Genomic DNA, 16570 nt, shown 5'->3' with positions numbered 1-16570 from the left:
GAGCTGTGAAAATGACTATAAAATAGCCACTGCAGCATAGCATGGGCAGCATAGCAAGATCCAGTGCTTAAAAAAAATTAGATCGCCTATCCTGAGTGGGACATACAGTCGATGATGATTTCTACTGGCCATAGAAGGGAAATGAATTCATTGCCATGGGGCCCGCCTGCCATCTTCCCTAGGGAGTGTGGCCGGCTTTTTCTAGGCTCAGTGCCTGGGCCACTGCAGTCCTGAGGCTCCTCCTCCTTTTCCAGAGCAGCTCCCGTGCTCCTGTGTGCAGTGTGGGTGCTGCCGTCGCTTTTCCAGGAAACTTCCTTCCTAGTCTTGCAGCTTCTGAGGCTAAAAGTGGATTTTCTTGCTCCCAGAACAGGTCACTGAGCTGAAAAGGAAAATTTCATCACTAAATATTTCTTGAATTAATAAGTTCTAAGCTGAAATACTTCAGAGCACCCTGCCTCTCACTCATTTCTTCATTTAACAAACATCTGTTGATCTTTTGCTTTTATCTTTATGCAAAATAATACATCTAAACTACAAAGGAAAAGGTGATAAGAAATGGAGCATTCTTTATATTGGTGAAGAAGAAAACTTGTACATTAATTTCCCCCAACATTTTATTGTGAAAATTATCAATAAAATAGAAAAGTTGGAATCACTGTACCATATAGCCACCACCTAGATTATACATTAACATTTTGCTTTTTTTGCCTTATCATCTATTCATTTTCCATACCCTTAGCCAACTCTCCATCCACCTTATTTTTTAATTCATTTCAAAGTAAATTGCAGACATTAGTAGATTTCACCCTTAAAAACTTATGCTACAGGAATTTACTTCAGTGATATCAATTTAATCATGACTTTTCTTTTTTAAACAAAAAGGAAAGATATAGATTTTTAAATAAAAACAAATTATTATAATTGTTATATAAATAATATATACACAATTTTTAAAAATGATGTATCTCCCCTTCTGTGTGCCAGGCAATGAGGAAAGAGAGAAAAGAGACACCTCTGGAGACTGGGAGGCCGGGACTGCCTTGAGAACGCCTGCCCATGGGAGTGTTTTAGGGACTGCTTCCCGCTTCCTCCCAACCAAAACAACAAGAAATAAAAGTCCCAGAGAGGATACTTCTTGGTCTCTTTCTTCCCTCCAGAGGAGCCCGTGGACATTCCGCAGGGCCTGGCCTTGGTCAGGGCTGCCAGTGAGGCTGCAAGGCGCTGGCTGCTGGGCAGGAGAGCTGTGGGCTGCGGGCTGTCCCCCCAGAGGTGGTGGCAGAGGTGGGGGGGCGAGTGATAGGGCGCCTGGGCAGGAGAGCTGTGGGCTGCGGTCTGTCCCCGCAGAGGTGGTGGCAGAGGTGCGGGGATCGAGTGATAGGGCGCCTGGGCAGGTGGCATGAAGTGACAGGAGCACCATGCAGGACTTCGGGTCATAAGGTGAGAAAGTGATGCTGTCAAGGCAGGCAGAGGGGCATAATTAGAAAAGCCAGAGGCTGTCTCTGACTGGCATTCAGAGTGGAGGAGAACATGGAATAACACCTCAAGGGAGGCTCTAAAAAGGAGACCTGGGAAAGTGTTTAGAGATCTCCTTCCCCACCCTACACATTCGACACAGGAGAAAACAGAAGCTGAGAGGTCACTCAGAAAATAAGTGGCGGAGCTGGGCCAAATCAGTGCTGCCCAAATGGTGCTTTCCCATAAAGAAACTCAGAAGTTTCCTTCTACCAGGATCAAATGTCTTGGGGGCTTGATTTTTAGCTAAAAGAAAAAATTATGTGAATTTAGCTTTCTATTCAAGAACTTATCTGGCTTTATCTTTATGTAAAACATTTGTTTTTGCTAAAGTATCTCGAACGTTACACTCTCTATTAGTGTTTCTCAGTCTTCTTTAAACTCATACCACCTTTTGTTGAATATAAAAATCTAACAACCCCTTCAAGAAGTTTCAATACCTACTTCCACCTCCCACGTGAGTGTCACCAAAAACAGAGGGTACAATGTGTTTTAGTAGAGCATTACTAGCAAAGATTTTGTTACATATTACTTGGCATAGTTTATGTAATGGAAAACTATTGTTTGTTTTTCAACTAGAAAAGTGAAATAATATATATGCTTTTTCAAATGACATACCCCCCTCTCATTTGAGCATTACCCCTCTAAGAAGATACTTAGAGGGGTACCATGCTTTATGCACCTCTGTGACACCCCCGTTACCTACCCCCACCCCCATATCAGTTAGGGATGCTTGTAGCTGCAAGTAAAAACTCCCATGACAGTGAAATAAGGAAAAAACCCATTTAATTATTTCCCATAATAACAAGTCTAGAAGAAGAAGATTCCAGGGGGGGTCAGCGACTTAGTGATAACAGGGCTTTTCATTGGCATCTTCTTGGCATTCCCTGATGGCCCCCAGATGGCTACCACGGCCTCAAACATCACTTCCTCACTTCCTGTCAGAAAGAAGGGGACAAATGAGAAACCATGCTTTTCCTTGTTTTGCTCATTCATCAGAGAGGAAGAACTTTCCTAGAACCCCACCTCCGTGCTGTTAGACTTCCCCACCCAGTCCTTTAGCCACAGAGGTGTCTCATGGCCATTGGCAGAGAGGGACCAGATTAACATATTGAGTAGACCAATCAGGGTGCAGCCTACCTTTCCAGAACACGTGCTGATTCTTTATTTACCTTGGTTTTTGCCCAGCGCCCTCACAAGAATGTAAGCTCCATGAGGGCAGAGATTTTTGTCTATTCTGTTCACTCCTGTATCTCCAGCAATTAGAACAGTGCCAAGAATTCAATAAATAGTCATTGAATGAATAAATGAATGAGGAAGAAGAAGACATGTCTGCTGAGTAGGTAACCAATGGTGTCTATCACCCCAACAGCATACAACCCTAGTTCGATAAATATGATGCTGCTAAACGACTACTGATCACCAAATCTCTGACCTTAGTCCTTATATCTTTTCTCCCAGGAAGCGAGCCCTAACTGGAGGCTGCTCTTGAGCCAATGCCCCATCTCAATTCCTCCTGCGTCTTAGAAGACAACATGTGTGAGGGGAACAAGACCGCTGTGGCCAGGCCCCAACTGATGCCCCTGGTGGTGGTCCTGAGCACCGTCTCCTTGGTCACAGTGGGCCTCAACCTGCTGGTGCTGTATGCCGTCCGGATCGAGCGGAAGCTACACACTGTGGGGAACCTGTACATCGTCAGCCTCTCGGTGGCAGACCTCATCGTGGGTGCTGTCGTCATGCCCATGAACATCCTCTACCTACTCAGGTCCAGGTGGTCCCTGGGCCGGCCGCTCTGCCTCTTTTGGCTTTCCATGGACTACGTGGCCAGCACAGCGTCCATTTTCAGCGTCTTTATCTTATGCATTGATCGCTACCGCTCTGTCCAGCAGCCCCTCAGGTACCTGAAGTATCGTACCAAGACCCGAGCATCAGCCACCATCCTGGGGGCCTGGTTCCTCTCCTTTCTGTGGGTTATTCCCATTCTAGGCTGGCATCACTTCATGTCAAAGATTGCGAAGCGCCGAGAGGACAAGTGCGAGACAGACTTCTACGATGTCACCTGGTTCAAGGTCATGACTGCCATCATCAACTTCTACCTGCCCACCGTGCTCATGCTCTGGTTCTATGTCAAGATCTACAAGGCTGTCCGGCGGCATTGTCAGCACCGGGAGCTCATCAATGGATCCCTCCCTTCCTTCTCAGAAACTAAGCTGAGGCCAGAGAATCCCAAGGTGGGTGCCAAGAAACCAGGGAAGGCATCTCCCTGGGAGGTTCTGAAAAGAAAGCCGGAAGATGCTGGTGGTGGACCTGTCTTGAAGCCACCATCCCAAGACCCCAAAGAGATGAAATCTCCAGTTGCCTTCAGCCGGGATGAGGATGGAGGAGTGGCCAAACTCCACTGCTTCCCACTTGACATCGTGCAGATGCAGACTGTGGCAGAGGAGAGTGTCAAGGACTACGTGGCTGTCAGCGAGAGCCAGAGCCAGCTCCAGATGGAGGCGCAGGGCCTGAATATGCATCGGGCCAGCGAGATATCAGGGGATCAGGTGTTAGCTGATAGCCAGTCCTTCTCCCGGACAGACTCAGACAACCCCCCAGAGCCAGCACCCAGCAAAGGCAAATTGAAAAGTGGATCTAACACAGGGCTGGATTACATCAAGTTCACTTGGAAGAGGCTCCGCTCACATTCGAGACAGTGTGTGTCTGGGTTGCACATCAATCGGGAACGGAAGGCGGCCAGACAATTGGGTTTTATCATGGCAGCCTTCATCCTTTGCTGGATTCCTTACTTCATCTTCTTCATGGTCATTGCCTTCTGTGAGAACTGCTGCAATGAGCATGTGCACATGTTCACCATCTGGCTGGGCTATATCAACTCCACACTGAACCCCCTCATCTACCCCTTGTGCAATGAGAACTTCAAGAAGACGTTCAAGAAAATTCTGCACATTCGCTCCTAAGGGAGGCTCTAAGGGGGTGCAACAAAGTGATGCTTATGATGTCCAACGAGCAGACGGAGGACGAAGGCCTGCGTGTTGGCAGGCACCTGGGCTTTCTAGAGTCAAAACCACAGTCTTAGCGGCTGGGTAGTTTGCAAAGTTCTTTGGCACCACTGGAAGAACAGTAGATGGTGGTGCTCAGCAGAGAGACTGAACTTTGAATAAAAAGCAGAATCTTTGCAAGAGAATCAGACTTGGGTGGAGCTCTCCTTCCCCTCAGGAACTCATTGTAATTCAAGCTTTCAGACTCGAATTAGTTGGCAACAGAAGGGACATGTGGGTAGACTTCCACTGGAGAATTAAACAGAACTCTCGAGCCTTGCTGGGATGGAGCTATGTGACTGTTTGGGGACCTTACACACGCAGATAGTTTCTGTCTTGTTCCAGGGGTCACCTTGAGAGGCATGACTGCTATTCCGCTGTGGCTGCCCCTTCTCAGAACATCTCTTTTCTAAGCCTCTTTTGCAGCTTTCTCCGGAACCGGTGTCTGAGCTGCTCTGGAAGTCTGCCTTGTTATTTCTGACTCGCGCATGTCTTGGAGCTGATAGAGAGTCATGCAGCTTGCGCATTTTTAACCTCACATTTCCTTTGGCTATTTAGAATATGGTGGCAAAAGGTGTTCTCAAAAGAAAGAGAAAAGAAATATTTTTTAAAGCTTGTGTGTTAAAAACTAAAAGAGGGCCGGGCATGGTGGCTCACGCCTGTAATCCTAGCAGTTTGGGAGGATGAGGCGGGACACTCGCTTGAGCCCAGGAGTTGGAGGCTGCAGTGAGCTATGATTGTGCCACTGTACTCCAGCCTGGATGAGAGAGATCTCCTGTCTCAAAAAACAAAAACAACATAAAAAGGAAAGACAGAAAAACTAAAAGAAGGAATAGGGAGAAGAGTGCCATATTTTTTAAGGGCTGTACTAGCTTTATCCCATTTAAGCCCCACAACATCCCACAACAGAAGGGTGGTGTTGCTAACTCTACTTTGCAGAGGATCAAATTCTGGTGCAGCAAGGTGGAAGAGGTGCCCAAGGTCAAGTGGCTAGTTATGTGGAGAAAGTTAGACTGAAAACTCTATGGAGTTCCAGCTCATTGTAGCACATTTTCCTTGAATGTGCTAAAATGTACCCTGTTAAGTGTGCATATAAATGTGTGAGACACACACATGTATAATATTCCCAAGAGTGGTGGCAATTCTCAATATTACTATGTTGAGTGGGGGAACAGCTGACATGAAATACTTCTGCATGGACAGAGGTAATGCTTTGAAGGGACAGTGTATATTTTTATTTGTGAGTTTGGTTGTTTGTCAAAAAGTCATCATGTTCTTTTGTGGTCCCATCTGTTAAGTAAAAACTAGTGAAGGCATAGGAACATACAGTTTTACTTGGGTGTTTATGTTGCAGTCTGGTTGTGATTGATATTTTAAAACTTGATGCTAAACCATAATACCATGTAGCAAGTTGGAGTGCCTGTACACGCTGGTATTTTGTGTCTTGTGTTCTTTTTTGCATGATCTGTTAAAATGAGGTATTTTTACCTACCTAAAACATGATGTTTGAAAGCATACTGTTATGTGATTTATTTATTTCTACCTGTCTAAGTCTCTTGAATTGAGAAGATGTATTGAAATGTACTATCAAATGTTACAAAATTTGAAATAGGGTTTCTCTTTGGGTTCTGGTCACATTTGTAAATGTTTTTTTAGAGGGACTTACTTTTTATAAAAAGCTTCATTCTCATTCTGCTTTGCATTCCCAAAAGTTCTTCTTGCTCAAAACTAGAAGACTTTTATCCCGGTTTCAGAAGCTGCAGCTGGTCTGTTTCTAGACCATTGTCCAGACCTCCTCGAGAGGCCTGTGAGAGAGTTGCTTCCCGGGGTCTCTTGGGACCAACAAACACATAAAAGGACCACTCCACGCAGACAAATGGTTAAGTGCCCATTATTTATCTTGATGAACAATTGAGGCAACTAGTGGAGAGAAGTGATTCTGAGCTCTGATTTGGGGTCAAAGAGACCTGGATTTGAGTCTGATAAGAAAATGAAATGGCCAATAAATATAAATTGTCAAAGTCTAAGGACCAAGGCCCATGCATTATTGTATACAGTGTCTATGGTGCTTGCATAGTGTCTGTACACAGAGGCCACTCATATGCATTTTTTAATAAATAAAAGTTTTATTGGAGAAAAATAGAACTACTACGTACACAGGGAAAACAGCACAAAAATTCAATTGATACAGAAGAACATTTGAAAGTCACAATTGTCCAATGTAGTTTGTAATTACTCTTCAATTTCTTAAACAGCTCCCCTCAACTTGTTTTTTAACAGTCTTGCTAGTTTTTCAGCTGAAACAGCATAGGTTTTCAAAAAATTAAGAGCCTCAGGGAGGGGACCCACTTTTTAGAAACATGCTGAGCATATACATATGCCAGGCTTTGTGCTTTGCCTCTGTTATCTACGTTGTTATCTACCTTGTAACCTTCACAACAACCCTAGGAGGGAGATTTCCTTGTTTTTACAAACAGGAAAACTGAAGCACAGAGAGGTTAAGAACTGCTCCAGATTCTGATTCTAGAATGTGCTTCCTTTCCACTGTATCACCTGCTCTTCCTCCTCCTGTCTGAATGATTGATATTAATTTTTGAATTTATAAAAGGCAATGACTATGGTGCAGAGATGAGTCAGCCCCAGCCCATTAGGAAAGTATCAGTGGCAGATGGCTTGCACAAAATCCAGATGAAGCCAGGCTTTCTGCCCTAAATACTAAAATAAATACCTCCTAGGAGAAGGCTGCCATAACGACCTTGACTGTGCATAAGAACCTTGCAGATAAGAAGCTCCTTCAGAAGTCTTTTCGTGGGTTTAAGGCTGATTAGCTTCCAGTCAATTCTTCAAATGACCAATTTGCCAAATTTTCCAATTTACTAATCCTTGTTTCTTTGTAACTATTTACCAAGTTTACACCAATTTATATTGGATGAGGTTTTTAAGAACTGTCTCCTACAGTTGTTGTGAAGTTATAGTAACTAATTTCTTTTTTCTTCACAGCAGCATCTTGAGGAATGTTCAATTTGTCTTAGCCTCCATCTCTCTGCCGCTGCAGGGAGAGTCAGGAGTCAGGCGGGGGAGGGTACTGAAGACACAGAGAGAGGAGAAATAGAGGTGAAGAGACAGAGAGTGGCAGAGGGCAAGAACAGGGGGCAGAAATACGGGAGAATAGGGAGAGGGAGAGGAGACAGAGTCCCAGAGAAGAGGGACTAAGGGATAGAGGTGGGGGCAGTGACAGGAAGAAGGAAGAAAGGGATGTGCAGAAGAAGAGGACACTGAAGGGCAGAGATTGGGAGAGATTAAGGGCAGAGAGATGGAGACATTGGTGGGGGGACAAAGGGAAAAACTGAGGCAAGGGGAGACAGAAGGGAAGCAGAGAATGGGGGACAGAAAGAATAAACTGAGTGGCACATATTAATATGCTTAAGAAAAATCTACATTCAGGAACATATTCTTCACTAATGTATTCCTAAATTAAATACATTGAAAGGCAGAATAAACCATCCTTAGCTTTTGATAAATAGAAAACTCCTTAAAATGCTTCTCTGAAGACAAAATGGAAACCAGTCACAGCATCACATAAATCTTTAAAAGCACGTGAAGCCATTCCATTCAATACAAATTGCTATCAACTTTATACATTGGGAATGTTAGCAAAATGTCCATTCAGAAAATCTATGAGTCTGTAAATTGGCCATTTGATGCATCATCAGTCATTTGGCTACTTGGCTTGCAGAAAATTGTTTCTCTTTGGAAGATGGGCACTGCGTGGACTTCCAGGAGATGGATTTATTAGTCTTAACTCAGTGTGAAAAAGACGCAGGGGCTCTTGTGGCTGTTAGACACTCTAAGTGCTAGAAAGAAACAATGCTGTTAAAATCTAATTTGCTGATATCTGTCATTTCACAATTTCTTGGGCTTTCTAAGCCAAGGTTGGTGTGGTATATGGCTCTCTTTGTTGGGAGCATGTACTCTCTTCAATTGAACTGCAAGGCAAGTGATGAAGGTGGGTTGATCTGAATCACTGTGGCCCTGAATAAGTGTCATAGGGCCTCATTGCCCTGCTATGTCTGAGAATGTTTTGTGCCTTTCTATAGCTCCTTGCCCTGCATCTTTCGTAATGCTTCATGGTCTTGGAGCCCCAGTGATCTGCCTGCCTCATCTAAGGCAGCAGATGGTTTTCTGCTGTGAGCTTCGCCCTAACTCCCTGTTAACAAGGAAGCCTCATTTGTGGCCTGAGTAACCATCAGCTCTGGTCCCCACATCTATTTTGGATGCTCAGATCTCATCTGTTAATTTAACAAATACTTTGTAAGCACTTCTTTGGCAATTAGGAGACAACACCTGGCCCAAGACAGCCTGACATGATTTCAACCCCGTGGAGTTACTTCAGGGTTACAAGTGATGGAAACTAACTTTGTGAATGGTAACTAGAGAGTCTTTGTCTTCTTTGTGCTACTATAACAGAATACCACAGCCTGGGTAATTTACAATGAACAAAAATGTATTGGCTTACAGTTCTGGAGGCTGGGAAGCCCAATGTCAAGGTACTGGCATATGCATCACAACATGGCCGAAGGTATCATGTGGAGGAAAAGCAAAGACAGGGTGAGAGAGAGCAAGAGGGAGTGAATTCACTTCTGTGATAAAGAACCGATTCCTTTTATTTTTGAGACAGAGTCTCACTCTGTTGCCCGGGCTAGAGTGCCTAGCATCAGCCTAGCTCACAGCAACCTCAAACTCCTGGGCTCAAGCGATCCTCCTGCCTCAGCCTTCCTAGTAGCTGGGACTACAGGCATGCACCACCATGCCTGGCTAATTTTTTCTATATATTTTTAGTTGGCCAATTAATTTCTTCCTATTTTTAGTAGAGACGGGTCTCACTCAGGCTGGTTTCGAACTCCTGACCTTGAGCAATCCTCCCGCCTCGACCTCCCAGAATGCTAGGATTACAGGCATGAGCCACCACGCCCGGCAAGAACCCATTCTTGATAACATTAGCTTATTCATGAGGGTGGAGTCCCCACGACCTAAACACTTCTTAAAGATCCCACCTCCCAATGGCAATTACATTTCAACATGAGTTTTGGATGGGGCAAACATTTAAACCACAGTGTGGGGGTGCTTTACGGAATCTAGTGATTCTTTGAATTACCTTGCTTTGGGAAGGGCTTGAGCCAAGTCAGCCACAGGCACCCCAACAATAAGAATTTAAGGAAATTCCCTCTATAATATTGTCATTGACCTATGTAAATATTCCTATTTCTACTCACTATGAACATTAGTTAATTTTTTTTCTTTTTTCTCTTTTTTTTGAGACTTGCTCTGTTGCCCAGGCTAGAGTGCCGTGGCATTGGCCTAGCTCACAACAACCTCAAACTCCTGGGCTCAAGCAATCCTCCTGCCTCAGCCTCCTGAGTAGCTGGGACTACAGATGTGCGCCACCATGCCTGGCTAATTTTTTCTATTTTTAGTAGAGATGGGGTCTCACTCTTGCTCAGGCTGGTCTCAAACTCCTGAGCTCAAGCAATCCTCCCACCTTGGCCTCCCAGAGTGTTAGGATTACAGGCATGAGCCATCGTGCCTGGCCTGTGAACATCAGTTCAAAAGTCTGAAACTCACAGTAAAGAATCATCCTGTGTCCACTTTACTCCAATCAACTCTGGAGGGGTTGGGAGGCTGGAGCGGCACAGGTGGTACAATCATGGCTAGAGGATCAATGGTTCCCAGAGAAGCAGGAATCATTGTGAACTGAGAAGAAACTCCAAGGGTGTTCTCGTAACACCTCAAAGTCCAGCAGGAGAAGCAAGCTTATAAAGAACTAACTTCAACCCAGGCTCCCATATGCTCAGTAAAGCCTAGAGGTGGATGGTATCAGGCATGCCTTCATATGGGAGGTGACATATCGAAGTTTATCACACTCAACACATACCAAAAAATGCACCCATTTAAAATGTGGAGCTTGATGAGTTCAACAATTGTGCACACCTGTGTCATCCCTGCCTCAATCAAGCTGCAGAACATTTTCATCAGTCCAGAAAGCTCCTCATGCCCCTTTGCAATGCCCGCCTCTTTGCCCCAGGCAACCAGTGATCTGACTTCTATCACTATAGATTAGTTTTGCTGGGTTGAGAATTTTGTATCAGTAGAATCATTTAATATGTACCTTTTTTTCCATCAACATTTTGTCTAAGATTCACCCACATTTCAACTGGGTTGTGAAGACTGAGAAAGGGTCACACGAGCAGAAGTGTGAGGGCATTGCAGAGATGGAGATATAAATAGCAGAGTGTGCTTAGAAAACCAGAATCTGTTTAGTGTGACCCAAGCATGCAGTCTGAGAGGGCGGTGGCAGGGGAGGAGCCTAATATAGTTGAAAGAATTGGCAATGCTGAATTTCACTGCAGCCCTGTGCTCTTGGAAAACAATGATGGGTAAGAAATCCTTCTTAAACTTTTTGTGCTTCAGAAACTGTTTACTACAAAGAAACGTCCCTTCCCATGTAACATAAGACACAGGGATGCCTCTCTTGTCCACCTGTGGCAAGGCCTATCCTATTCCTTGCCTCATAAATGATTAGCTGAGTTACTTGTCTCCATTGACCAATTGAAAAAAATGCTTGTTAATAAAACTTTGGTGGAGCTTCTTTCCTTTCCCCAGGCTGACCTGTCCTCAGCCTGAGCCAGCATACAACCCCTCCTGAGAACAGGCTGGCCTCAAGATAAAACATTCTCTGATCTATCCAATCAAGCCACTTTTTCATCCCACATCCCTGTATCCAATTCTTCCTAGCCTTGCTTCCTCTTCCCTATGTAGGAAAGAAACCCTCCTTTTGCCTAACCCTTGAGACACCTGTGGATTTTTTTGTCAGACTAATCACCCTATGGTCCCTTTTGTCAGACATAGTCCCTCTTCTCCTCCTCTCCCGTTCTTGCAGTAATCCTTTTTAATAAAGTATCCTTCCTAAATCTGGATTTGTTTTCTTATTTGACAGAATCAGACTTCGATTATAATCCTGGTCCAAAAGCCCTTTAACTTTCCGCAAGCCACTTAACTTTTCCTAGTTTCTGTTCTTTCATATGTAAACTGGGGATGACTTGCAGGACCTTTGTGACGATTAGAGATGTGAAACCCTGAAAACAGGGTAGATAATAAATAGTAGTCATTGCTTGTGTTATTATCAATCTATAGAACTACATCAGAGTCACTTTGTGAAAGGCCTTACTGGATAGATTGAGAAGTTTATCATATTCACTGCTGTATCTTCAACTCCCGTCCAGTGCTTCGCTCATGGTCAACAAATAATTTAGAAGGAGTGACTTTATCGCACTGACAGAGGGGAGCCATGAGGAAAATGGCTGGTTTCGGAAGGGCGGTTTGGTCGTTGTCGACTTCACTGGCCCCTTCCTGTTACAGTTCTCATCTTGTGCCTCTCCTCGCCTGTCTCCCCGTGGCTCCTGTACTGTCTTGGATGCCGCCTCTCCTGGAAGCTGGCAATAATAACCCCTGCCATCCTCTGAAGGCCAAAGAGAGAACGTGGGATACGGCTTAAAAAGCCTGTTTAACATGCCCCACCTCCTGACGCCCCGCCTTTCCCGAGACTCAAGTTCCTCCCACTTAGCCCGGTGCTAGGGGCGCATTTCCCTGGGCTCGGCCCGGCACTAATGCGCACGCGTGCCGCTCAGCCCTGGCGGGCGGGGCGGGGGCGGGGCCGCTGTGCGTCATCGGGGCGCGCACTGCAGACGGCGTTTTGGTTGCCGGAAGTTGAGTGGTGGTAAGTGAGCGGCCGCAAGGGAGCCGCGGCTGGCGAAGGTGCCGTGGGGTCTTGCGCGGTGGGTTTTGGACGTCTGGAGACAAGGGGCGAGCTCTGCGGCGAGGGCGAGGGTCACAGCAGGTCTCAGGATCCTCCCCGCCTGCCTCTGGGCGGTCCTCCCTCCTCCAGGGAGTCGCTGACTCCGGCTGTCGCCCTTCTCTCCAGCCGCGTCCCCTCAGTCTGGCTCAGTGCGGGGTCTTCTGACAAGGAAGCTCGTGCTAATTTCCTAAGTCAGCCCCACCTGCCCGCGTGGTGGGTAGTGCTCGGGATCTCCAGTGTTGGAACACGGGAGATAGGACATCTGGGTTCTCATCGTGGCTTTTCCCGGATTTGCTGTGTGGATCTGGCACGTTCCTCCCTGTTCTGAGTTGCTGTTCCCTTATCTGTAAAATGGGAATGATATTCTGTCATTTGTTAAGAGAGGTGGTTAAAGTAAGTTAAGTTTAAGGGCTTTTCTGAGGTAAGGATCTTGATTCCTTGGTTTGGTTGAAGGGTTACAAAGTAAGGCACGGTAAGAATCAGGTAAGGTAAATGTAGATGTAAAAAAATTTCTTTGTCAGAAAGAGTCAAACTTTTGTTTTTACCGAATTGACTTTTATAAGCACACTACTAACATATATGATAAGGGAGAAGTGGAACCAAAACTCCAGTGTGTGTGTGCACGCCCACGCAGTCTCCTGAGTTTTAAACACTGGCGACCAATACAATTTTTTTTAAATTGGCAAATAATTCCGTTTTTTAAATTCTGGCAACTAATTCAGTTCTTTTCAACCCTGTTCAGCTATAACCAGGCATATTTGTGGCTGCCAATTTGAGACCTCTGGGTTCCAGGCTCCCTTTCCCATTGATTATTTGGAGTTTTTCTATGACACCTCTGCCCATGGGCCAAATTTCTTCAGTGACAGAAAGCTCACTGTCCCTCCTTTAGACTTTTGGGATCACCCTGCCATTTGATTGCCCTGTACATTTTTGAAAGCTAGTAGTTTGTCTTGCCTTTTCCCACCTTTTCTTCTCTAGGCTAAGCATATTTATTTACTCATAGTAGGCTCCACAACAACAGAATTTTGTCTTGTTTTATTTGTTATATTTCCAACATATAGAACAATACGTAGCATATTATATATGCTCGATCAATATTTGTTGAATGAGTGAATAAAACAAATATTTGCCTGTTAAGTACCAGGCATTATTGTAGGCACTAGTGATGTAACAGTAAAATAAAAAAGAATCCTGTTTCATTATACCTATTTTTTGATGGATAGATATGAGATTTTTAAGGGTTAGTAGGTGTTTCAGATCCTGATAGGTGCTACAAAAAGAAATAGGGCCATAGGATGGAGAGTAACTGGGGGAAAGCATAAAAGCTCACTGGACAAGGGTGACTTCTCTGAAGAGGTGGAGTTGAGCTAACAGCTGAATGAAGAAAAAGCCAGTCTTGTGAAGGCTCACCTTGCCAAACTGTTCTCCCATCCACAAACTCTGCTCCAGTCTTGTTAAATTGCTTGCAGGTGTGTCTCACCTAGAGGCCTTTGCTCCTGCTCCCTAGAACACCTCCCCTTCCCCTTCTGTTTTTCTTGACTAACTCCTCCCTGCCCTCATGTGACATTATTTTGAAATCTTTTAAGGAACTGAGTACTGGACTCTCTGTTATTCAACCACAGGATCCCTTTTCTGTTTCCAGTCAGCTTCTCATCATAGAGAATAAATGTAATGCGTGTCTGGCACTGCACTTCAAGCTGGGAGTACAAAAGTAAGATACACATCCCTGTTTTCAAGGAGCTTACTATTTTTTTTTTTTTTTTGGAGACAGGGTCACTCTATTTTGCCCAAGCTAGATAGTGCAGTGGCGTCATCATAGCTCACTGCAACCTCAAGCTCCTGGATTCATACTATCCTCTTGCCTCAGCCTCCTGAGCAGCTGAGACTATAGATGTATGCCACCATGCCCAGCTAGTTTTTCTTTTCTTTCTTTTTTTTTTTTGTAGAGATGTGTTTCACTATTGCCCAGGCTGGTCTCAAATTCCTGGGCTCAAGCGATTCTCCCACCTTGGGCATACTTTTTTTTTTTTTTTTTTTTTTTTGTTAGTCGAAGAGACAGACAACATTATGGTATGAAACTATTGTAAACATTTGGTAGAGAGGTTCTCATAAGTGAGGCTGATGCATCAGAGAAGGCGTCTATGAGGAGGCGCAGTTTTATCCAACTCCTCAGTGATAAGCAGGATTAGCCAAGGGAAGCGGGGTGGGAGGTGGGATGAGCAAAGGTCTGTGGGTGAGAATGCGTAGTGCCCACAGTCCACCATAGTTGCAGTGTAGAGTTGTGGGATGCGAGGTGACTGGACAGGTAAGTGGGAGCCACATCCCGAAGGGCCTTGTGGGAATAGCATGTTAAGAGCATATATACTTTGGGATCTAAGATACCTGTATACCAATAATAGCTTTACCATTAAACTAGTTTTGTGACCTTGGGCAAGTCACATCCTTTATAAGCTTCAGTTTTCTCATCTATAAAAAGGGGAGATATAAATTGAATGATGTGCTGTGTTACTCACTTGGCACTGGTAGATGATAAACACTTAACAGTAGCAGTTAATAATGCCAGGCCAAGCAGTTTGGATTCTAAAATATGGGGGTGGAGAGCAGGGCACTGAAGAATTTTAAACATGGATGTGACATGCTCTCGTTTGTTTGCAATTACCTGGGCAGCAGTGTGTGATTACAATGGACAAGAGCAGCAGGGGACCATTCAGGGCACTTTTTTTGTTTTCTTTTGAGACAAGGTCTTGCTCTGACACCCAGGCTAGAGTGCAGTGGCATTATCATAGCTCACTGCAACCTCAAACTCCTGGGCTCACGTGATCCTTCTGCCTCAGCCTCCTGAGTAGCTGGGACTACAGGTGTGTGCCACCATGCGTGGCTGATTTTTCTATTATTTGTAGAGATGGGGTCCCGCTCTTGCTCAGACTGGTGTTGAGCTCCAGACCTCAAGTGATCCTTACACCTCGACCTCTCAGATTGCTAGGATTACAGGCATGAGCCACTGTGCTCAGCCTGGGCACTGTTGCAGTGATCTGTCCAGTGCTCTGTAGAATCCACCTTTATTCTTGTCTTTGAAAATCAAATATTTTAAAAAACTGAAATCAGGTGTTTGCTTGGCTCAATCATTCAGTACCTCTCCAATTTCTTAGGAATCTTTAAAGATCACCAGAGTTGAAAACCACAGAGAATCTGTTATTTAGAAGCAAGCCTTCATAAGTCAGTCAGCTTTTAGGGAACTATCCCAGATTTTAGTTCTTAGTTGACATAACAGCTGCATAGTGATTCAGATGAATCCAGATGACTGTCCCTCATGTATAGAATGGACTAAGGTGACACTGCTGATTGGCGAAGGTAACAGAAGAACTCAAAAGTAGGCACACTGCCCTCCATCTTCCTGTTATTGCTTCCTCCCCTCTTTCCCACATTTTCTCAGCTGTCACTATCCCTCCCTCGTAGGTTTGTCATTCCCCATAATGCTGATATCCAGTGCATCCATTATCAAAAACTGAGGCTAGAGGAGACCAGATTGTATGCAAAGGTTAAGGATGTTATAGCAGAAGGAAAGCAAGAGACAAACAGCTTCTGGAAGTAATGAATGAGAATGACGGTTACAGTTTGAAGACTATGGCCGTGACTCCCTGTTCCCTTATCAACCTACTGAAGAGCAAAGAATGTCAATTCTTTAGGGGTAGAGGTGGCTCAGATGGAGGTGAGGGAGACAGATTGCCTGTCATAGCAATTCCTATCTGCTAGTATGATCAGCTGTCATCACAAAAATCATTTGACAGACTCACAAAAACCCATTTTGTGTGACTTGGTGTCTCATGTAGATGTTAGGTTGGCTCAGAGGCATCTTGACTGTAATGCAATTTTTAAAAGGAAGTAAAGCTCCTATACCCAGCTGGTTCCCCTGTAGGAGTTCTGAGTTTTCATCTTCTGGTAAAGCCTACTCTTTCTTCTAAGTTTAGAATTTTTTTCTTCTTCATTTGGAAGAAAAGTTTTTTTTTTTTTTATATCAGCGTATTATGGGGGTACAAATGTTAAGGTTATGTATATTGCCCTTGCCTCCCCTCCCCCCTCAAGTCAGAGCTTCAAGCGTGTCCATCCCCAATATGGTGCACATTATGTATGTATATACCCATCCCCTCCTCCCCCCTCCCACCTG

The 16570-nt window shown here is 44.7% G+C and overlaps 2 protein-coding genes across 9 annotated transcripts in view; both read left to right on the top strand.

Annotated features, from left to right (window-relative positions):
• The first annotated feature begins 2978 nt into the window (after positions 1-2978).
• Positions 2979-7719, top strand: HRH1 (histamine receptor H1). The gene has a single exon (XM_012785247.2). The coding sequence runs from the start codon at positions 3009-3011 to the stop codon at positions 4470-4472; it is 1464 nt and encodes a 487-aa protein (XP_012640701.1). The 5' UTR covers positions 2979-3008; the 3' UTR covers positions 4473-7719.
• Positions 7720-12275: 4556 nt separating this feature from the next.
• ATG7 (autophagy related 7) overlaps positions 12276-16570 on the top strand; it is a 256593-nt gene continuing 252298 nt past the window's right edge. For 6 of the 8 annotated variants that reach the window (XM_012785243.3, XM_075996337.1, XM_075996335.1 and 3 more), the window contains exon 1: positions 12276-12327. The gene's annotated coding sequence lies outside the window, so the exon portion shown is untranslated. Of the gene's footprint in view, positions 12386-16570 lie in introns of all 8 variants that reach the window. The other 2 variants (XM_075996332.1, XM_075996331.1) reach the window with 2 other exon arrangements.

The sequence above is a fragment of the Microcebus murinus genome, chromosome 21 (genome assembly GCF_040939455.1).
Source record: "Microcebus murinus isolate Inina chromosome 21, M.murinus_Inina_mat1.0, whole genome shotgun sequence".
Lineage (NCBI taxonomy): Eukaryota > Metazoa > Chordata > Mammalia > Primates > Cheirogaleidae > Microcebus > Microcebus murinus.
Note: the sequence above shows the minus strand (reverse complement) of the source record. Positions and strands in the feature narration are given on the sequence as shown.